The following is a 24406-nucleotide window of genomic DNA, read 5'->3' as shown; positions in this document are numbered from 1 at the left end:
CCAAAAGTTGGACACTTAACGGAATGAGCCACTCAGGTGCCCCTGTGCAGAAGCTTTTTAGTGTGATGTAGTCTCGCTTATTTTTTGTTTTGTTGCCTCTGCTTTTGGTGTCCATTAAAAAAATCATTGTCAAGACCCACATCAAGGAGCTTACATTGAAGTCTTTAATTCATTTTGAGTTCATTTTTGTGTATGGTATAAGATAGGGCTCCCATTCATTCATGCATGTGGCTGTCCAGTTTTCCCAGCACCATTTATTTATTGAAGAGACAATCCTTTCTTCCTTGTATATTATTCACTCTTTTATTGTAAATTAATTGACCATGTATGTGTGGGTGTATTTCTGGGCTCTCTGTTCTGTTCATTGATCTTTGTGTCTGTTTTTATGCCAATACCATACTGTTTTGATTATTATGGCTTTTAATATAGTTTGAAACTGTGGTGAGTGGGATGCCTCTAGGTCTTTTCTTCTTACTCAAGATTGCTTTGGCTATCCAGAGCCTTATGTGGTTCCATACACATTTTAGGATTGTTTGTTCTGTTTCTCTGAAAAATGCTGTTGGAATTTTGATAGGGATTGCATTGAATCTGTAGACTGCTTTGTGTAGTATGGACTTTTTAAGAATATTAATTCTATGAGCATAGAATATCTTTCCATTTTTTTGTGTCTTTGGTTTCTCTATCAATGTCTTAGTTTTCAGCGAATGGGTCTTTCACCTTTCTGGTTAAATTTATTCCGAAGTATTCTTTTTGATTCAGTTGTAAATGGGATTGTTAATTCCTCTTTCTGATAGTTTGTCATTGTACAGAAACACAAGAGAGTTATATATATTGATTTTGTATCCTTCATCTTTCCTGAATTTGTTAATTTTAATAGTTTTTTGGTGGAGTCCTTGGATTTTTCTATATATAATATATCGTCTGCAGATAGTGACAGTTTTACTTCTTCCTTTCCAATTTGGATGCCTTTTAGAGAAAGTGTATTTTTTATTTTCACAGTGGACATTTAAACATTCCTTATGATCTTAGGTATCCCTCACCTTCCATCTCTTTCCCTGTCCCTGGTTTGGGAGGGCATCTCTTGAGGAGCATAGATGGAAGACAAAGTGTTGGTTTTTGTTGTAGCATGGCCCTCTCTATTACATAGGTGAAATATGAGTGAAAGGAACATCAAAGCGTGGCAGTCTTGAGGGAGAAAGGAAGGGGAGGAGATGTAACAAAAGGGTAATGTGAAGTCTAAGGGGGTCATTTATAGAAGACAGGAGAAAAGGCTTGTTGCCAAGGTTTTGCTAGCACCACTCTTGTTGGCTTGGTGATGGTGAGATTTTTTGTGCCGATTATGTGAATGACTGGCTCAGTTCCTTTTTAGCACCAACTGGCAAACCATCTCCTCTCCCCTCCTTGGCAGCAATTCATTCTCTCACAGAAAAACAGGAACTGTGGGTGATTGCCCCAAATTGCTATATCTCACGTGACAGCTCTGGAACTGTGCATGGAACAGTCTTTTTTTTTTTTTCTTAAACAGAATGATCTTGGTACATACTCATTCTGAAATAAAAAATTTGTTTTATTGGAATGTTTTTCTTTCTTTTCTGGTGGTTGAGAAGTATTCTTGATAAAGGTTGAATCTTGGATAAATGTTATATCTATATTCTTTCACTAGGAGTTAGCAATATTGCAAAAGTGCTATACAATAATATTTTAATATCAACTACATGAATTATTTTGATATTTTTGTTATAATTTAAAAATCCCCAACAATGCATTAATTTGGCAGCCAGCTTTTGAACTTCAGAAAAAGTCGTTTATGGCATCATGTGTAAACCACAAAGAGAATTAAAACGTTTTTAGATATGTGAAGGATATTTTCAGATGGGGTTATTTTACATTTACATTGACTTTAGTTTTATGTGGAAATCAAAATGTTGCTCTGATTTCTTATATTCCATTGTAACTAGATGCTGGATTTATTACTATAAATAGCTCGGTATTTTGTCCACATAAACAAATTTAGACAGTAAAATAAATTATAAACTTAAATTGTAAGTTTTCACTTTTATCAAACCTTAAAATTTATTTAGAATGTTTTTGGTAATTGATTATTTTTACAGGCATATTGTGAATTTTTATTTAATGTGGAGTACTTAGTGCAATCACGATAGTACAAGGTATTTTACTACTATGAACATATAAGAATAAGAAAAGTTTAAATCATCATTTTTGAATCAAAAGACCCCCTTCTTTTCAGTGTTTCAAATGAGCATAATTCAAAAACTTAAAGCAAATTAAGAAGATAGTGAAACAAGGACTTGAAAAGCAAAAGATGAATACAACAGCAACCACAACAAAAATTTAAAAATCAAACCTCTTTGCTAACATTTACCTGTCTCAGTTAAACAGGAGGATGAGGGGATTATTGCAATTCAATAAGGATTTTTCAGCTTCTCAAATAGTGCTAATCGCACAAGAGATTCACTGGGAAAACTTGTAGATTTACAGGTAAACCACATAAGTTGTGAATGAAAACCCAAACATACTGACATTAATATGGGAAGTGTAACACCTCTCCTCCCCAAATGAAATGAGCATAATTCTTTTTAGCCTACAAGTGTCAAATATATATCAGTCTTCTTTATCATTTGTGGGATTGAGTGTTTTTATAAATGTGTCGATATGGGTTTGCTTGTCTGTTTCTGTTTAAGCTAGTTTTGTGATCTCTTTTCTGAATATTATCAGTAATAGTGTTAAAACTGAAGAACTACTTGGTGATTTCTTTCTTTCCTTTTCTTTTCTTTCTCTCTTAGCTAGAGATAGTGGTAATAACAGCTGGAGGGAAGATGATCAATAGATTTTTCTCATTTTACTTAGTTCTCAGGCCCAAGATGTTTGTACTTATACCTGTTCTAGGGATGGGATCATCCCATTGTGGTGGTGGGGGGGGAGCGAGCAGTTGCTGTCTGTCCCGTCACCCCCAGATTTTGATTTTTAGTGACCTGGACATTATTTAGGGGACAACTTTCTGCTAACAAACAGGACATTATTCCAGGTTTCTGTCAGAAAAACTTATAGACCTCTCAGGAGAGAACCTTCTCTTTCTGTTTGCTGTTAGTGAGCCAGCCATTTGTTGAGAATGGGAAAGTGAAAGACAAATCTGACCACAGTGTTAATTTCTATTTTCTATGCCAAGCCTGCCAATCTTATTTATTTTGGTTTTACTTTTTGCTTAGATTCTAGTGAGAAAGTTGGGAGTGTGGAAGTAATAAGTAAGTATTAACAGTGTCGCTGGAAAAGAGAAACCTTCAGTTTTATTCTAGCTTATTTACATTTTCACATACATGGGTTAATAAACTTTAAAAATACTTCTATCCATGTTCATTGTAGAAAACTAGAAAATGTGTATCAGAAAAAAAAATGAAAGGGGCACCTGGGTGGCTCAAGTCGGTCGAGCATCTGACTTTGGCTCAGGTCATGATCTCTTGGTCAGTGAGTTCAAGGCCCACATTGGGCTCTGTGCTGACAGCTCAGAGCCTGGAGCCTGCTTCGGATGCTGTGTTTCCCTCTCTTTCTGCCCCTCCCCACTCATGCTCTGTCTCTCTTGCTGTCAAAAATAAATAAACATAAAACATTAAAAAAAAGAAAATAACTTATTTCTACTTTTCACAGATGATTTTGAATGATATTCTGTTGAGTGTATTTTATATTTTTTCCTATGTGTGTATAATGAGTAATTTTTTTTCTGATGATAATGGGCTCATATTTTTTATATACTCTTGTAATTTTGTTCACTAAACAGTGTAGTTTTAATAAGCTACCCATTTAAAAATACTTGATTACTAACATTTTCACATAAAAGTTAAAGCAATAGAGTTTATATAGTCAAAACAAATAATTTTTGGTAAAGTTAACTAAAAATATTGACTCAACGAAATACTTAGGTTTAAAGTTTTAAATGCAAGTTTTAGAAATTGAGAGTTAATATTGAATTGTCGACAGATCTCAAAACAGTTGTTTTATTATATTCTATAAATAATATGTGTTCTTTAAGGCCTTTCAATACTTAAAAAATTTTTTTAATGTTTATTTTTGAGAGAGAGGCAGACAGAGCGTGAGCAGGGGAGGGGCAGAGAGAGAGAGAGGGAGGGTGTGTGTGTGTGTGTGTGTGTGTGTGTGTGTATGAGCGTGTGAGTGGGGGTGGGGCAGAGAGAGAGGGAGGGTGTGTGTGTGGTGTGTGTGTGTGTGTGTGTGTGTGTGTGTGTGTGTGTGTGTATGAGCGTGGGAGTGGGGCAGAGAGAGAGAGAGAGGGAGGGAGGGGGAAAGAAAGAATCCCAAGCAAGCAGGCTTCACACTGTCAGCGCAGAGCCTGATGTGGGGCTTGAACCCACAAACTGTGAGATCGTGACCTGAGCCAAAATCAGGAATTGGACACTTAGCTGACTGAGCCACACAGGCACTTGTCAACTTATGTTCTAACATTTATATATTATTCTTAGAGAAAATTACAGGTAGTAATTTAACAAAGCCAACTATGTTTCACTTGTTCTCTCATTTTTGAGACATTATCCTATCAAGAATGACAACTTTTGAACTTGATAGGGATCTGTTAGGTGCAAGCAAACATTCCTTATTCTCTCGTAATCCATTTGGGAGGAAGAAGGGATATGGGAAAAGTTGTTAATTCTTAAAGGAGTGCTGAAGGGCTTTACCCTTGTTTTACATACTTGTGTGTGCGTGCCCTTTTAGTTCAGTGTAACTGCTCAGGGCTAAATGTGGAAGCCCAAATTAGGTAGACCTGTCTTTGGTTTAGTCAAATCAAAGATGTTTTCTTTGTTGTGGGATTTGGAGTAGTAGCCTGGGATCAGAAAGCCTTTACTTGCATGGTTATTATAAGTTCCTAACCTTTATGCCAATGATTGCAAATAGTTCTAAGTTAATGCTCACTTTTATTCCATAGCATTTATTGCCTTTAAACACCTTCTAAAAGAGTGTGATCTTAGTCCTTACTATTCTGAGGACCCATTATAAAAAATCAATTATGTTTTTACCTTTAGATTTGTTTCTATAAATTAATGAGCTATCTGATGAGAAGCCAAGATTAGAAATTTGGAGACTGTCTGGTATTTTTAAAATATAATTCATACTTCTGGCCAGTTCATCATCTAACTCTTGATAGAAATAGAATGTGAAGACTTTATGAAACAATTATTTTCTTTTACCCAAAGCTGTTTTTAATTGAGCAGTGTAATGTATAAATGAAAGAATGTATAAGAATATAGTTTAAAATATAGAAAATGAGTTATTTATAATACTTTATTTTGAAATATTATTAAGTATCTTTAATTTTATGTTAAATTTATGGCACTGGAAGATTTTAATTAATGTTTGAATTTCCATGGAGTTTGTATGTTACAATTCTTGCCCTGGTTTAGACTGCTCAGAGGTTCTGCATTTGATTTTTAAACATAAATTTCAAGACTATGTAATGGCCTTTTTTCAAATATTAACTTTAAAGATAATGGTATGTATGGATGGTATGTATTCAGGTCCTATATGTAGGACCTGAATTGAAGTGACTTGTTCAAATGCATAAAAACAAAACAAAACCTCTTTTGTTGTTTGTCTTCTGACCACTTCATTTCTACTAAATTCAAAGACCTGTGAAGATATCTCAATTTTCATTGTGTCTTATATGTGAATTATTTTTTGGTTGTAAAAAAATATGTCAGTATAACACCTTTCTTTTAGTGAGATGTCTTATTTGTCAACATTAGGGAATTCCAGAAGAAGCGTGTGTTCTCTGCTGCTATTAAGAAGACAGGGAAATCTCTAGACCTCGGGAATTGGATTAGGGATCCTTATCTACTGTAGGAATGGTTAGGATTAAGATCACCAACCTCTGTCTCTTTGGAATTGGCATAGAAACTAGAATCATGGGATGCCTCAGTAATGAGGTACCTAGCACTGATATATAAGGAATTATTGGCATGACCTCTAAAAAGTGTGAAATTTGAGATTTCATAAACCATGCTTAGTATTTTCGGCAATATCAGTGCATATTAATTAACTACATAGGTTACTATTTTGTTTAGGTTACTTTTGCCTACTCTTTACTATAATTTTCAGTAGCTTAATGGCAAGGCGTTGGTATGTGGAAGACTTGGGGACTCCTGCAGCTAGCCAGATTTAGTCATTGTGAACCTATAACCTGACCAGAACTCCTGTTCCTTCGAAAGTTTTTGAGGACTGTAAGAATTATCTTGAAAACTTACAGAATTGGGAAATATTTATATTTGTGGATTATATAGATGTAGGCATATGACTTTCCTACTTTTTGGGCTGAGTCAAAACTGCAGTTTTACACTGTACTAAAAGAACTGGACTGTCAGCAAATAGACCTGTGTTCTCTTAAAGACTTAAAAATCATGAGCCTGAGAGATAATATGATAATTAAAAAGAAAGCCTATGTCTTGTGTCCATATACATTTTAGTTTACCCCTTGGTAGGTTATTTAAATTTGATTTTTTGGTTAATTTTAGACTCTTTTTGATCAGAACAATGCTGCAAAAAAAGAAGAGTCAGAAACTGCAAACAAAAATGATTCTTCAAAGAAGTTGTCTGTTGAGAGAGTGTATCAAAAAAAGACACAACTTGAACATATTCTCCTTCGTCCTGATACGTATATTGGGTCAGTGGAGCCATTGACACAGGTAATTAATTATTTGTTAAATTTTGAGATTAGGAGATGTATATCTATTCTACTTAATAAAATTTTTGTGATTATATGCTTAGTACATAATTTCATGTCTTTGTGGTCATATGTAAAGTAGGGAGAGAGATTTAAGGTAGGTAGAAATGTCTTCATTTCCTGCTGAAGATAAAAAACTAGGAGATAAAAACTATTAGAGGTCAGGAGTATAGAGTAAAATGGTAGCGTGTGAACCTTTTAAAAATTCTTAAGTCTATGCTGTGGTTTGCTTCAAATTATAGAGTTTATATATATACACTAATGACCCTTTGATGCTTACTATGAACTTGGCTTTTGCACATATTATCTGATTCTAACAATTTTGGGATGTAGGTACTGTTACCCCCTTTTTATAGACAAGGAAACTGAAGTTTAAATAAATGTAAATAACTTGCTCAGATCTCTCAGCCAATAAGAGCTGGGATTCAAAGCTAAGTCTCTGACTCTAAAGTCATGCTGTATTCATATTATTTTAATCTGTGCTCTTTATAGAAAAATCTAAAACATGAAGTAAAATATGTATATATTTTTGTGTTTTTTTCCTATTTCACTTAAATATTGTTTCTAACAATTCTTGGTGCCTTATATTAATAAACTGACTTTATGTGTAAGAATACAGACTCAATACAAAATGAATAATTTATCCATTTTGAAACTTTTGAAATTGGATATGAATGTAGTGAAGATGATTGGAACTGAAGTAGTGTATGTGTTTTTACTTTGAAAGTCTAAGTATTAACAGAGGAAATGACAGATGTGGGTTTATACTATGGAAAATTGATGTTAAATGCTTTTTACCCAATAATTCCTTTTGAATTTTTCTCATAATGCAGCTAATGTGGGTATATGATGAAGATGTAGGAATGAATTGCAGAGAGGTTACCTTTGTGCCAGGTTTATACAAGATCTTTGATGAAATTTTGGGTGAGTACTTGCTTAAGATTTAATGCATTTGTGTCCATTGATGTGTGTATATATATATATATATATATATATATATACATCAATGTGTAAATAAAGCTAGACTTACAGTATAAATTTTAAAGGCATATCTTGGGCTTATGTGCTGAATATAATGTTCTTCAGAAAATTTGTCACTTGCTGTAATATTTTCATATTTGTGCACATATCTTTGAATTACTTATAAAATGAATTTGTTGTATTTGATCAGTAATCCAAAGTTGGTTTGTATCTTGTATGTGTAGTCATTGCAGGTTGTGTGTGCATCCCTTTTACCTAGGGCGGCATGTTAAAAATAAAGATTACAGGACCTGATCCTTGAAGATTTAGTGAGTTTGCAGTGAGACATGTAAAATTGTGGTTTTTACCAACAGATCAGTCATTTCTGTTGGGCAGAAGCAATCGTTGTTCTGAATGATCTCTGTTTTTTTTTTCCCAAATCATAGGATTAATTAAATCAATGAAATGTGGATGCTCATTTGATTGCTAGGGAATGCTTGCACATTGGAAATATTTTTAGTCAAGGACTTTCTAGAGCCTCTGGGCTCTGCTACCTCATCAGCCACTTGAGATTTCCTCGACAGCTGGGTTATGTGGGTCTCTCTGAGCTTCCTCCAGCTTTCCTCCTTTGGGGAAAGAATAGGGGAGTAAACCTGATTACTTGCATTTTATACCTTTCACTCTTGCTTCCCAGCTATCCACTCACTTTTACTTTTATGTTACATAGTGTTTACCAGGAACATAGTCGTTCTGTGACTGAAGTTGAATTTGACAGCTAGCTTGCGTTCAAATTTGTGTAGTCATGTGTCTAACCACAGCAGTGGTTAATATATGAAAATATATTATTATACTACATAAGATTTAGTTTTGATTTCTAAGGATGCTGAAGACGTTGCCTTTTTAATTTAAAAATAATTTATTTTATCTCAACCTGTCTATAAAACCACTAGTTTATTGAAGGATATCAAGAGAAAGATACAGTATAATTAAATTCAAATTTTTTTCTTTTGGGCCTCACCTGGTTTAGGGGGTTATAGCCTGCACATGTTTGTTTTTAATTATTTTTATATATCACAAAATCTACCCTTCCCCACCCCTTGTTTGTAGTAGATAACACAATAGTAATTTAGTGTGATATAAAATTTAAGAATATTATTTGGAAAATAAAGTTTTATATTAGAAATTAGTAATAATTTTCACTATTACTATCTGTAAATATTTATATTAAGTTGGGATGCACATGAAGTTGTGTCATGTATTTATTTTATTACTCATCACAATATTTAATTTGTAGTTAATGCAGCTGACAATAAACAGAGGGATAAGAATATGACCTGTATTAAAGTTTCTATTGATCCGTAAGTATATTTCAAGTTTAATTTTTTATGCTAAGTTGTTTTATTCTGATAGCCCCCAGCTTTTGAATACTCTTCAAATACTGTATACAATTAGTACTCCTAAAGTTTCCCTGTTGCATGAGACATTGTTATTTTTGCCTCTTTTAGCCATAATATAGTATACTTTTATAGTTTTCTCTCTCATTCATGATGTTTTATTCCAAAGCACTTCCTTATGGGAACACTTGGAAACCATTTTTCTCTCTCTTTGGTGCTGCGGCTATTGTTTCAGGTGATACAGTGGTCGCTTGATGTTTCCTTTTTTGTCTTTGCTTTAGGAGTCAAGGCTAAGGGCTATTGCTAGTACTCTTCCAATTATATTATGGGTAAAATTTATTTTTTATGACCAGTATTTGGACTTTTCCATTATTTATAACATCATTTGTAAATTAGGAACTGCTGGTATTATAGAATATATACCAGGTGTTCAGCTAATTAGATCTCGCTATGGTGATTTGTTTTGGAGAATTGAAAGGGAGTGAAAATAATACAATTTTAAGATAGAAATATTACTGTTACATTTATCCTGTTTTTGCCAGCATGCTTTTGTAAAATATTGCATTACTTATATCATTTATAATCTTACTAGTAATTTCGAGTGATGTTACGGTTTTTCTCTAATGTGAACATTTAATAATTCAGGTTTAGTCTTACTGTCACTAATCTAATTTTAGATGGTATGGTTACGATTCATATATATATGTATATAAAACAGTATCTTATATGAAAATATCACCGCATAACTCTGCTGTTAAAGTTCTAGATTTTTCTTTTTCTTTCCATTTTTCCCCCCCTTTGGATCCTTTCTGTAACAAATACATTCTTGAGGATTTACGTGGTAAAGTGCATAGGACCCTTATAAATTGTAATTTATGCAGAGTTTAAAAGAGTTTCAATGAAATTTTGGCTTCAAGATTACTTTTTTTCTATATTTAGGAAATTATCCGTTAAAAACAGTATCATTTAATGTGCTTTAGGAGAGCTAGCTAGTGAGGAGTAATAGATGAATGTTAGATAACATTAAGCTTTTTAAAGTTCAGAGTGGAAAGATTTTGACTGAAAGCTAAGGAAGAAGGAGCTCTTTCTTAAATACATCCTTGATGAACATGATTACAGCTGTTTGGTTCTTTTAATTGTTTTGGCCACATTAATCCAACAACATGGACTTAAAACAGCTTACATAGAATCCCGTCATAACAAAGTGATCAAGAAGTGAGCTATAAAACAACGCTGTAGACTGAATAGTGGCTCTTGGTGGAGTGCTTTACCTTTAAATTTATTATAGATTCTAGACAACGTAATTCTATGTAACTAGTGCCTTTAGTGATCTTTTTCCCTTTTCGTTTTTTTTTTTTAACTTTTGAAAAAAATTTTTGAAAAAAAAATTTTTTTTTAAATATTTGAAAGAGAGAGTGCGAGCTGGGGAGGGGGAGGAGCAGAGAGAGAGGGAAACACATAATCTGAAGCAGGCTTCAGGCTCTGGGCTGTAGGCACAGAGCCTGACATGGGGCTCGAACTCATGAGCCAGGAGATCATGACCTGAGCTGAAGTCGGATGCTCAACTGCCTGTGATACCCAGGCACCCTTAAAGAAGTTATTAAAAGCAGAATTGAAATGGGAAACTGCTCTTCTGCTATTTATTTCATTGACCCAGTGTTCTCTGCTGTTCATTTTTGATATCCTCTGAGTTTCATTCTTTTTAACATTTTTGTATAGCAGATTTAAAATTTTCTTTGTGCACATGTGTACATGAACTCTTTGTAAAGGAGAGGTTAAATTTTGATAGTTAATGGGTTAAGTGTGGATAGCTTAGCTCTTATTCTTTTTCAATAGTACTCTAATGTGGAGGTAAAGTTTAAATAACAGCCATGGTTGTAAAAGGCATAAGAATATATTAGCAGGGGGTGCCATGCAGAATTTGGGCAGCTTTGCTAGAATTTGGAGCAACTGTTTACAGAAGAACTTAAAACTCATTAAGTAATAGAATATGGTGGTTAGTATTGAAACAACTTATTTATTGGCAGCTATTTGATTAAAAACAAATGTGGAAAGCATATTAACCAGAATTCTAACTCTCCCTCTAGTTTAAGTGTCCTTGTTTATGTAGGGTTAAATCTCTTAAATCCATAGCTTTATAAAATAGTACACACCTATTGAAATACATCAACAGATATATTTTTATTTTTTAAAAATTGGGATTGTATGCTTTTTCCATTTTTATTTGACATATTGTGGACAGCCTTTGTTATTAACTTATATAGATCTACTTAAATCTTTGTAACTGTTACTAATTATCATGTTGATATATCATAATTTAACCTTTTTCCAGTTGATGAATATTAGATATTTAGATTGTCTTCCAGGTTTCTTTTTAGTTTTAATTATTTTGAAACTTTATTTGTAGCTCATTCAAACATAGTATTCTTTTTCCTAATATTTCCGTGAAGATTATTAATGGAACAAAGATTATATTATAGAACTCTGAAGCATTGTTTAGAGCTTACAGAAATAAATGCCAGATCTGGGAAGTGATGTAGATTGGGATTTTTCAGTAGCGAGGGGTGACTGATAGAAAGTTCAAATTTCATACTTAGGCTTACTGAATGTAGATGTGAAGCCTTATTTATTTACTTTTTAACTGTGATAATGAATTTACAAAATGCTTATCTTAATTATAGTACCATATATGATATACTAAATTGGATGAAAAACATTTTAAAGGTTTACTCATGACTGTATTGGCTTTTGTGTCATTCTGAGATATTTAAGGTCTGTAACTTTCATTGCCTTTCTTTATTTCCCTTAGGATTCTTCTCTATTAACTTTAAGCTCCATGAAGTTTCTTATAGAAAATAGGTACTTAATAATTACAGGTTTTAAGCTTAAGCTAAGAAGTATTTGGAAGTCAGAAAAGTAGTGTAGTTTCTGGCCTGTGTTTCTAGGGCCCACTATTACCTCTGGAGATAGGAGGCACAAGTGGAGGTACAATAGGCAATTTGAAACTGCTACATACTTAAACATTCAGCTGTGTATTCTGTAGAGGGTGTTTACCTACAGGTGAGATAATCTAATCTCCTGAGGTCCCCAATAAATAATATAGATTTTTTTTTTTCTAACTTTGGTATATAAGCAAATGTTGATATATAATTTTGGCTGGGTAAAAGGCTTCATGGAGAACTGAAGTCATAAACTGACTTCTCAAAGTTAGGGTAAATTTTGGCCAAAGAGACTAAAAAGGCAAAGGAAAGACCAGTAAACAAAGAAATGGAAGAATTGAGAATGAACATGGACAAGTATTAAAACTGACCTGAAGGAAAAATAGGATATGTGTTGCAGAACAGTGGCAATTAAATTTGACTATAATTAAGGATATGGCTGTAAACGTGTAGTAGAGGACTTTTCAGCTTTGTATACAGTATTTAAGGTGATAACTAGGCTAGCTTCGTGTATTAGTATTTGGAATGAAGAAAGGACTGAATACTCATATGAAATGAATCTAAGGACATACTAATAAGTCTTGATGACTAAGGACTCTAGAGAATGATCAGGAGATCTGAATAAAAAATGCTATCAAAATTTGAGCCTAGGACATTTGGAGAATAGAACCTGTGTTGGAGAACGAGGGAAAGAAAAGTTGGTTGCTGATTTAGGGAAAGAAGACGATGTGCTGCTAAAAGTTATTTTTTAGTTTGTTTCTTTCTTGATTTAATTAACTGATTTCCCTCTGGATATATGATTTTAATTTTGGCTTTTATAGCAATTTTTTAGTCTTAATAACTACTTCTAAAAATTCTTCAGAGATTAAGGTATGTATATGTGAGTGAAATTCACATTAAATTCTTAGTATATCTAAGAATAATTATGAATTAGATTGGCAAATGGTAACTTAGAGCCAGTTCTCAGTGTTGGTTATGATGCTGTGTTTCCTTGCAAATTTGGCTCTTAAATGGGTTAAAGCATCATAGTATGTACTACTCAAAATGATAGAGTAGGCAAAATTTTCCATCAGGACTATTGCCTACATCAAGTCGATGTTAGCTATAGGAGCCTCTATTGTATACCATTCGGGGCTTAAACGGATGGTTTTGTGATAGGAAAACCCAAAAAACCTAAAATAGGTAACATCTACATTTTTTAAAACCATTAAAATTAGTTTATAACAATGATTGCTACAATGCGAAACAACCCTGTAATATTTAGTCTGAGAATGGAATACATTTCAGGCTGTTTGTCCTCTTCCATATGTACTGCAGCAACAGGCAGGAAAGGAAAATGGCAATGGCAGCTGGTTTTGCAGAGCTTGTGATTCACAGGTGGTATCCTGGTAGAATGAAGCAGGAAGAGATCATGGCTAATGTATTTGAAAAGAAACGGATCTGTGGCTGACTTTTTCTTTTTAAGTGTGGGGGGGGGTGGGGGAGGGGCAGAGAGAGGGAGAGAGAATCCCAAGCAGCCTGACACAGGGCTTGAACTCCTGAACTGCGAGATCATGACCTGAGCAGAAATCCAGAGTCAGACGCCTGACTGAGCTACCTGGGCGCCCCTGTAGCTAGCTGATTTCTTGTAAAAGCTTCACTGCTTTAACTGTTTTCTGGGAGGTTAAGAAGTTTCTTTTCCTGAGAAAATTTTCAATATTACCTGCAGATCTTAGTGGCCCTAATTTGAGTTATGACTAGGATAGAAATGTGTATCCTCAGCAAGTATTTTCTTGAAAGATGAGTGTCTTCTAATTAGTAATGGCTTTAGTTTAGCTTACAGTTACTCAGGTTTGTTCTGGATTAGTTTATTTTTTATGGAAATTAACATATCTTTAAACCATTTTAAGCTCTAAACTCTGCTTGTTTATTTACAGTGAATCTAACATTATAAGCATTTGGAATAATGGGAAAGGCATTCCAGTAGTAGAACACAAAGTAGAGAAAGTTTATGTTCCTGCATTAATTTTTGGACAGCTTTTAACATCCAGTAACTATGATGATGATGAGAAAAAAGTAACAGGTAAAGTCTAAATGTCTGATCAGAATTTTTATTGAATTTTTTATGCTTTCAACATAAAATTTAACTATTCCTATATTAAATATTACAGAAAAGGAAACCTATGTAGTTTTATTGTGAGAAAATTATTTTCAGAATTAATGTCTATAAAAAACTATCATGTGTAAGTATTATGTCTGACAGAGACATTTTAAAAGCTTAATTGATAGTACATTGGCTCATGCTAGAACTCCTGGAACTCTAACCTGGCTGACAGTTTGAGTTTTGAATTAGAGTACTAATGAAAGTCAAATGTATAATTCTTGTGTATGTGAATTTCTTGTTACATAAGCACCATGTCTTTTGTTTGATATCAGTTAAATTACTTCTAAACTGTTTTAGGACGGTCGAGATTGGAAATCTAGGCTTTGTAAATAGAGTTGAAAGTGCTTTGATCAAAAACAAATGTTTCCCTACTTATTTCCATTGCTCAAGTGGGTTGATGGTTTTTATTTATTTATTTTCAAAACCAAGGCTTTGGGAAGTGACATAGATTAAATTTTTGTAATAGAGAAGTAACTTTGATAGAAAGCTCAGATTTTGTACTCATATACACTTACTTGATTATAGGAGATAGCAAGTTTAATTTTTTTGTGATGAAGGTAATGAATCTGCAAAGTGCATATTTATATTATCATATGTGCTAAATCTTAATTGTATTTTTCTTTAAATGAAAAAATCCAAATATACTCTGAAATATTCAATTCATGATTATTAAGGTAATGCAGTAAGTGGAACTATTTTGCAACAGATCTGCTCTATGGTAGATAAGTTAACCAAGTTCCCTAAAATCCCTTTCGTTAAACCTTTCACATTTAATTGTTCTTACAGGTGGTCGCAATGGTTATGGTGCAAAACTTTGTAATATTTTCAGTACAAAGTTTACAGTAGAGACTGCTTGCAAAGAATACAAGCATAGTTTTAAGCAGGTATGATAGAAATGTGTCTAATTTTTTTAAAATTGTATTTTGTTGCTTTGCTAATAAGATAATAGAACCTTAGGTAAATTGCATTGATGATGCCTGTACAACTTTTTTTTTAAGCATTAAGCACATCAATAGAGTGAAAAGACTTAAGAATGCCTAGATTTTTAGATAAACCTTTTTCCTGTTCATTGAAAGCAAAGTGCTTTATTTAATAGACTTTTCCTTTAATCTAATTGAGCATTACTGAAAATGTCCTTAACCTTACGGATTAATTGAAATGCATCCACTTAGCATATTTGAAAAATTCTTCATCAGTTCATCAAATTCCTATTTCAGAATTCTGTCTTATTTTTATTCTGGTAGGCTTTTGAAAAAGTTTGAAATTTTACATAGCTAAAATAATTTTGTCAGGAAAAGCATCATACTTATTTTTGTAAAATTCTAAATAGTCATGTTGAAGAATTTGAAAGTTATTAACAGCGTATAAAGTTGTGCAGTTCATTTTGCTTATTTTCAACATGAGGTTATTATAATATAGTAGCGTTCCCCCTACCCCCCCTTATCTAGTGGTTTCACTTTCCATGGTTTTAGTTAATCCGCAATAAACCGTGGTCCAGAAGCAGATGATCCTCCTTCTGACATATTTGGAAGGTTAGTTAGTAGCCTAATACTAGGTCACAGTGCCTACATCATTCACCTCACTTCATCTCTTCATGTAGGCATTTTTTATAACAAGGAAGTTGACTACAGTACAGTAAGGTATTTTGAGAGAGAAAAAGACCACTTTCACATAACTTTTATTACAGTATATTGTAATTATTCCATTTTATTGTTAATTTCTTACTGTGCCTAATTTATAAATCAAACTTTATCTTAGATATGTACATATAGAAAAAAACACAGTATATGTAGGATTTGATACTATCCATGGTGCAGGTCTTGGAACATAGAGAAAGGGGAATACTGTAGTAGTGTTTAAATTTTTTTTCATCTCTGATATTATCAGTTTCCAGGATTTGTTTATTGCAAAGCTGGAAAATGGATGTAGTTATGGTAAATGATTGTTTTCATGAGCTGAGTCTTTATGTATTATAAAATATAGAAGTATTAAATATTTAAATATTTTTTCTTTTAAAGACATGGATGAATAACATGATGAAAACTTCTGAAGCCAAAATTAAACATTTTGATGGTGAAGATTACACATGCATAACATTCCAACCAGATCTGTCTAAATTTAAGATGGAAAAACTTGACAAGGATATTGTGGCCCTCATGACCAGAAGAGCTTATGATTTGGCTGGTTCATGCAAAGGGGTCAAGGTCATGTTTAATGGAAAGAAATTGCCTGTAAGTGTCTTCTAAAATAGTAAATGCTTTGTTATTTTGTGGGCAGCTTATAGTTAAATCTAACTGCTTTACGCCCTCAGTTATCTTATAGAACAATTAAAAATACAGCAAAGGATTCTATTTTACCTTCATTTATGCCATTTCTAGTGCTCCTAATTTCTTGGTGTAGATTTTAGTTTCAGATCTTAATCATATTCCTTCTGCCTGGAGATCTCTAATTTCTTGTAGGTAGGTCTGTCAATAAATTCTCTTATTCTGTTTGAAAGAGTATTTTTCTTCACTTTGAAACGGTACGGAATTTCACTGGATATAGAAATAGGGGTTTATGATATTTTTCTTTCAATGTCATTCTGTTGTCTTCTTGTTTTGCATGGTTTCTGATAAGTCGGCTGTAGTTCTTATCCTTCTTCCTCTGTTGGCAAGGTGTTTATTTTTCCCTCTGGCTGACTTGAAGATTTTCTTTCTCTCTCTCTCTCTCTCTCTCTCTCTCTCTCTCTCTCTCTCTCTCTCTCTCTCTCTCTCTTTCTCTTTTAATATGCTTAGGTGTTTATATGGGGGTTTCATTTTGTTTTTTTGATAACTTTTTTTCATTCTGTTTTCTGAACGTCTTGGATCTGTTGTTGGGTGTCTGTCACTAATTTTGAAAAGATTTTGGCTATTATTTCTTCAAATATTTCTTTGCTATTCTTCTGGTATTCCAGTTACACATATATTATACAGTTTGGTATTGTTCTAATCTCCTGCACGTTGTGCTCTACTGCAGCAAGTGTCCACCAGCATTCTCATTTAGTTTTCTCCAGGCTCCCTCCTCCATAAAATAAACTTCTTTTTTTATGCTTTTTTTTTTATCCTTAAATGAGATAGGGGTGGGCTGAGGAAGGGCTGGGCAGAATTATTTTATTCCTGCTATAGTAATATTTTAATACTCTCCAGCAGTATCCTTCCCCCCCTGCAAATTAAGGTGGTTCCCCCCCCTCCACTTTTCTGTGGATAGGATGGGGGTAAAGGAGACAGTTCTGGGTGAAATTCCCAGTGGTTGCTATTCTCTTCCCCCAACCAGCAGCACCATGGTGGGGAACTTTCTCTAGATTTTCTCTCACCTTCCCTGTGAGAACCTGCTGGGGTTTCTGGAGGAAAAGCCTGTAAGTGTAGGAACCCCTTATGATGACATCCTTCAAGTGCATCACACACCCATACTGTCCACATTTGTCCTACAACAGTTGGTCAAATTCGTCAATTTGTTTATGGTTCCTTTTCACTTCTATGACATTAGGTAGCTTCTGCCTCACTTAAGCAAATTGGTTAGTATTCTGTGTCTCTCTCTATAGATACCTGTTTCTCTTCAGACTCAGGATGGCCAGCTGTCCTATGAATTCAATTTTTTGACAGTTCTTGAAAAATCAGTGTGTTGTCTGATTTTCTTGTAAGGGCAGAAATTTCTTTTCTTGTTTTTTAAAGAATTTTTTTTTTCAGTTTATTTTTGTTTTGAGAGCGAGAGAAACCGTGAGCAAGCAGGGGCGGGGCAGGGAGAGAGAGAATCCCAGGCAGGCTTGGTGCTGTCAGTGCAGAGCCTGATGCGGGGCTCCATCTCAGAAACTTTGAGATGGGATGTGAGCTCCTGACCTGACCCGAGATCAAGAGTTAGATGCTTAACCGACTGAGCCCTCAGGCGCTCGTCTTTATTTATTTATTTATTTTTTTAAGCCTTCTCTGTGTCTGAACTCAACTGGAAGTCTACTTTGTCATTTTAAAACTTAAACTTTTGAAAGATTTTATAATAATTCACCTGTCCAGCTGTTCCTTCATAACCTCTCCTTATCAAGTACATATGGAAATGGATTCCTTTTTAAAAAGGGTAGGGATCAAGGAATAGAATGGGGGAAGTCATGAAGGTTTGGATCTGAAGAGTAAGAGCTGTTGTGATTGAGGGGAAATAAAAGTATAAGAGTACCTGATGGCATTCACTTAGTTGAACTGCCAATTTTAAGATTGTTTATTTTTGTTTTCAAATGAATAGGTAAATGGGTTTCGCAGTTATGTAGATCTTTATGTGAAAGACAAATTGGACGAAACTGGAGTGGCCCTGAAAGTTATTCATGAACTTGCAAATGAAAGATGGGATGTTTGTCTCACACTGAGTGAAAAGGGATTCCAGCAAATCAGCTTTGTAAATAGTATTGCGACAACAAAAGTAAGTATGCTAGTGCTGTGTTGCCACGTCAGTGGTAGAACAGTGCTTCATTAAAAACAACAAAATAAACAACAATAACAATAACAAAAAACCACAAATCTGCTTTTGTGAAATTAGAATTGGCTTATGAAAACGAAAGCTTATTTTCTACAAAAATAGCTGTCTTATAATTTATTTAAACACCCACTGAGCATTATGTTTATATGTTGAGTATTTATGGTTGAATATATTTCATGAATTTAGAATGTTAACACATTTTTATGAATTTAGAATGTTAACACATTCCTTATTCTGTGTTCCTAGTTTAGAATGTAAAAGAATAATAGAGGAATCTGTTTTGGGATCAGATTGTGGAACGTGTTATATGCCATTCTAAGGAGTTTGAACTGTCTTACGTAGGCTTTTGGATTTCAAAAGCAAATGAAATTGTTCTCATCTAACAGCATTTGTCCATCGATCATAATAAAGTCTTAGGCAATACAAACATGTATCCTAGAATAATCTAAAGCAATGATTTGATCATTTGTGACTCTTCTTCAGGTTTTAACTTTTTTTTGTTTATATTCAGTGTTTATAATCTAGCATCACTTTCTCAAGTCAACACATTTTGCATCAGTTATGGTGACATTTTGTCCTACGTAATAGATACCTAATATACAGTGGCATAAAGATGTAGAAGTTTTATTTTTCCTCATTCTTAGTTTTGTACTATGACTCCACAGTATCATGAGGGACCAGGCTCTTCCTGACTTTCTTTTCTGCCACCCTTAGCATGTGGCTTTCCTTCTCATGCCTTTAAGATGCCTCAGTTCCAAGTTCTAGGGAGAGAGAAAGGGGCTGGGCAAATGCATATACCAACTAAATCTCTCCCTTTTTATGAGGAATACAGTAGTTTTCCTGGAAATCCCATCTGGTAGACCTCACGAACATCTCTGGCTAGAACTGGGTCAAGTGGCTGCCACTAGCTGCAAGGGAGTCTAGATTGGTTAATATTAAAAAAAAATTTTTTTTTAATGTTTATTCATTTTTGAGAGAGAGAGAGAGAGAGAGAGAGAGAGAGAGAGACAAAGTGTGAGCGGGGGGAGGGGTAGAGAGAGAGGGAGACAGAATCCGAAGCAGGCGCCAGGCTCTGAGCTGTCAGCACAGAGCCCGACGCGGGGCTCAAACCCATGAGCCGTGAGATCATAACTTGAGCTGAAATCGGACACTTAACCGACTGAGCCACCCAGGTGCCCCTAGATTGGTTAATATTTTCAATTGGACATGTTGCCAGGTAAAAGCAAATTTAGGTCTTTCAATAAAGGGGAGAATAGGCATTGGATAGACAACTGGCAATGGCTGTCACAGTCCCTAAATTTTAAATCTTGTGAGTGCTGTTAAATCTTGTGAGTGCTGTTAAATCTTGTGAGTGTGTATTCATTCTCACTTCCATGTTTTTTAATTCGATTGATTTTACTTTGTGTATAGTTTTATGCAGTTGATTAATTGGCCCTATAACCAAAAATACCTTATTTTTTAAATCCCCACTCTGTAATTCTGAGATTTATCCTATGCCTCTGCATAATTGAGTTTGTAATACTAATTCCACAAAGTTGTAAAGATTAAGTGCTGATTTGAGAACATAATGAATATGTAAGTATTTTGTTACCCTAACTATAGATGATTTTGGATTCTGTTTTTTTGTTCCTTTTTAGGGTGGACGTCATGTGGATTACGTAGTAGATCAAGTTGTTGGTAAACTGATTGAAGTAGTTAAGAAAAAGAACAAAGCTGGGGTATCAGTAAAACCATTTCAAGTAAGTAATGCTTTGTATAGTCTGTTGAATTGTTAAATAATACCAGTTCTGATGTTGACCTTTTTTGGGTATGTTTCCAACAGGTAAAAAACCATATATGGGTTTTTATTAATTGCCTTATCGAAAATCCAACTTTTGATTCTCAGACGAAAGAAAACATGACTCTGCAGCCCAAAAGTTTTGGGTCCAAATGTCAACTGTCAGAAAAATTTTTTAAAGCAGTGAGTAAAATTTGTATTATTTTTTCAGTGTGTTTTTATTGAAAGTTGATTTAATTTTCTTGATTTATTTATTCTACTTGTGATTAGTTTCTCTCTTACACTAACTGTGGGCATGGGCACTTATACTGCAAACTAATGGCTTAATGCTGAAAACTACTAAGGATAGACTTTGTTTTGTAAAACATTGGATTGTTTTGCCAAGAATAAAATAAGGGAATCCTGTAACTAATTGTGTTTTAGCTTTTTATTGGTCATTATCCAGCCCGATTTTCCTCTGACAAATGTTGATAGGTCCTTATAGGACTCTGCTTTCATCTTTTCTACTCCTTTCAATTTCATCTACTGATTTTTACCTTTATATAGTTTTTTAAAAAATTGTGGTAACCTATGCATAATATAAAATTTACCATATTCTACATATTTTATAATTTGATTTTACTTTGTACATATTTAGACTGCTTAACTTTCTGAAACTAGGTGAGAGTACCAATAAATAATGTTAGATTTTTAACTGATCCTTGTAGCTGTTAATAATTTCTCAAGATCTGTTGTATATCGGCAAGATTTATTTCACTTCCTTTGTTTGGCAGTACCATCAGTAAATATATATTAAAGAAGCATGTGTGAAGTACCTTTAAATATATTTGCACTAGGAATATAAAGATGAATAAATCACAGCCCCTCCTCTTTTGAAGTTTATAGTTTGGTGGGGGAGTGCCGTGTAATTGCCATAGAAATAACGTATCACATTCTGGTATGGGAAATTCAAAGGTAGGCTCTCACAAACAAAAACAAAAATTGTTTTTCAGGTTCTAGCATAAAGTCTATAGAAATGGTATTTTTGGATCTAATAATGAATTCTGAATACAAAGGACCCTGCATTAATGCTTCTGCAAATTTCTGCCCTTATGACATTCATGATGAAGTGATTTGATTTTAGATTTTAGATTTTTTCATTTTGAGAGGATTAAGTTTAGATTTGGCAACATAGTCCATATCTCAGACATTCCAGAAATCTATTTCATACACCTGAAACAAACTTTTTAGGATAATGAAAAATGAATACCTCCAACTTGGAGATTCTTTTTTCTTTTTGTGTTAACATCTCGTCACACATTGACTCCCTGCGTGGTGACACACAATATATAATGTTGGAGTCCTGTTGCCAAACTTGTTTAAAGCATAAGGACTATTCATGAGTTCTTGAATTCATCTAATGTTTCCTATGTATTAATAGTTTTTGTCATAGTGAATTCAAGATTTGTATTTTTGAAGGATATGAGAAATGTCAGTGTATAGAATTTCCCAGCTACTAAATTTATGGTGGATCAGGTTTTACTTGTTAATTTAACAAAATTAACTTGTATCAAAAGCTGTGTGTGTTTCTCATGGAGTTTATTATAATAGAGTTTTTTTCATATTTAGGAAAGTTCTTGTTTTTGTTTCTGTACAATAGGCTATTGTATATAGCTGCCTGAGTTAGCTTTACTGAGAGTAAAATTTGCTAGTATGTATCATTATTATCATTAGGCCATATAACTGCACAGATTCCAAGTATTACATTAATTTTAGCTAAGTGTATGAACTTCTGGCTTGTTCTTTGTTTTTAGGCCTCTAACTGTGGCATTGTAGAAAGTATTCTGAACTGGGTGAAATTTAAGGCTCAGACTCAGCTGAACAAGAAGTGTTCATCAGTAAAGTATAGTAAAATCAAAGGTATTCCCAAGCTGGATGATGCTAATGATGCTGGTAAGGTTCATATTTTTTTTCAAGATTTTGATTTAAATTTTTATTTATCCAATTATAGAAAGTATTCATTTTCCACATGTAGTTAGACTATATGATTTTATGTTCAGAATATAATTTTACTTCATTAAAATTGTCACATGCATCACATCAATTTCCTCAAGATAGGAATTCAATAATAAAATATTCTTAATATTTTAACTATACTATTAGTATTTAAAGTCTACTATTATATCATGTTACTCTTACAGTCTTACTGTCATCACTGTGATTGTGAATTTTTCTGGCTTCATTTTTCTCACTGGTAAAATTGAGGAATTTGGAGTATATGTCGTTTTTAATACCTCTCAGGTGGCAAACATTCCCTGGAGTGTACATTGATACTAACAGAGGGAGACTCTGCCAAGTCGCTGGCTGTGTCTGGATTAGGTGTGATCGGGCGAGACAGATACGGAGTCTTTCCACTTAGGGGAAAAATTCTTAACGTCCGAGAAGCTTCCCATAAACAGGTATCTCTCTCTTTCTTGCATATATCTCCACATATATATGATATCTTAATACTTTATTAAAATTGCTGAATTTTTAAATGTAAATTCAGACTCACTTTTTATGTATTTCAACACTTTTAAAAAAAAGATTTTGTAATCTCTACAAACTTAGAACCCTAAGATCAACAGTCACATGCTCTATTGACTGGGCCAGTTAGGCGGCCTTCAACACTTTTAACATACTCTGAATTCTTTTTCTTTTTGCACAGATCATGGAAAATGCAGAAATAAACAATATTATCAAAATAGTTGGTCTACAGTACAAGAAAAGTTACGATGATGCAGAATCTCTGAAAACTTTACGCTATGGGAAGATTATGATTATGACTGATCAGGTTGGTTTAAAGGTTGCCACATATTTAAAACGTACATCTTTTTGAGTGCCCTTTTGATATTTGTTTCATGAGACTTCAAGAAAGTAAAAGTGAAAACGATTGTACGTCAAAGGGGGGGAGAAAACATTTAATGGTACTGCTTGTGTGAAACACATTTTACATTTCTGATTTATTTGGAAAGTGGCGTTTTTGGTTATTTTAAAAATGTTTTTAAGTGCACTAAGTATGAGAAGAGTAGAACACATTGTAGTAGTATTATGGGGTTGAAGCCTACCTAAAAGTTGAGTGGAAATGGTGAGATTTATAAGCAAGAAAGATTAATCAATACAGTAATTTTTTCAAGATTTTAATTAAATTCTAGTTAACATATATTGTAGTGTTGGTTTCAGGAGTAGAATTTAGTGATTCATCACTCACATATGATATGCAGTGCTCATCCTAGCGGGTGCCCTCCTTAATGCCCATCGCCCATTTAGCCCATCCCCCGTCCAACTTCCCTCCAGCAAGCCTCAGTCTGTTCTCTACAGTTGAGAGTTTCTTATGGTTTGCCTCCCTCTATTTTTTATTTCCCTTCCATCCGCATATGAGTGAAATCATATGGTATTTGTCTTTCTCTGACTGACTTATTTTGCTTAGGATAATACACTCTAGCTCCATCCACGTTGTTGCAAATGGCAAGATTTCATTCTTTGGATGGCTGAGTAATATTCCGTTGTGTGTGTGTGTGTGTGTGTGTGTGTGTGTGTGTGTGTGTTTGTGTATACACATACACACACCACATCTTCTTTATCCATTCATCAGTGGATGGACATTTGGCCTCTTTCCATACCTTGGCCATTGTTGATAATGCTGTTTTAAACTTCAGGATGCATATTCCCCTTCATATCACTATTTTTATATCCTTTGGATAAATACCTAGTAGTGCAATTGCTGGGTCATTGGCTAGTTCTATTTTTAAATTTTTTTTTTCCCAACATTTTTATTTATTTTTGGGACAGAGAGAGACAGAGCATGAACGGGGGAGGGGCAGAGAGAGAGGGAGACACAGAATCGGAAACAGGCTCCAGGCTCTGAGCCATCAGCCCAGAGCCTGACGCGGGGCTCGAACTCACGGACCGCGAGATCGTGACCTGGCTGAAGTCGGACGCTTAACCGACTGC

At 34.0% G+C, this 24406-nt stretch overlaps 1 protein-coding gene across 2 annotated transcripts in view; it reads left to right on the top strand.

Moving 5' to 3' along the window:
• The window catches only part of TOP2B (DNA topoisomerase II beta), a 65225-nt gene that overhangs the window by 7948 nt on the left and 32871 nt on the right, over nucleotides 1-24406 (top strand). Inside the window, exons 2-13 of one of the 2 annotated variants that reach the window (XM_023260624.2) lie at nucleotides 6534-6704; nucleotides 7576-7666; nucleotides 8997-9060; nucleotides 13952-14097; nucleotides 14965-15062; nucleotides 16197-16409; nucleotides 18427-18600; nucleotides 20295-20396; nucleotides 20480-20617; nucleotides 22228-22366; nucleotides 22715-22872; nucleotides 23121-23246. In XM_023260624.2, coding sequence (XP_023116392.1) covers nucleotides 6534-6704; nucleotides 7576-7666; nucleotides 8997-9060; nucleotides 13952-14097; nucleotides 14965-15062; nucleotides 16197-16409; nucleotides 18427-18600; nucleotides 20295-20396; nucleotides 20480-20617; nucleotides 22228-22366; nucleotides 22715-22872; nucleotides 23121-23246 — 1620 coding nt within the window. The remainder of the gene's footprint in view (nucleotides 1-6533; nucleotides 6705-7575; nucleotides 7667-8996; nucleotides 9061-13951; nucleotides 14098-14964; nucleotides 15063-16196; nucleotides 16410-18426; nucleotides 18601-20294; nucleotides 20397-20479; nucleotides 20618-22227; nucleotides 22367-22714; nucleotides 22873-23120; nucleotides 23247-24406) is intronic. The other variant, XM_023260625.2, reaches the window with a different exon arrangement.

Source organism: Felis catus, chromosome C2, assembly GCF_018350175.1.
Source record: "Felis catus isolate Fca126 chromosome C2, F.catus_Fca126_mat1.0, whole genome shotgun sequence".
NCBI lineage: Eukaryota > Metazoa > Chordata > Mammalia > Carnivora > Felidae > Felis > Felis catus.
This window is presented reverse-complemented; position numbering and strand designations above follow the sequence as displayed.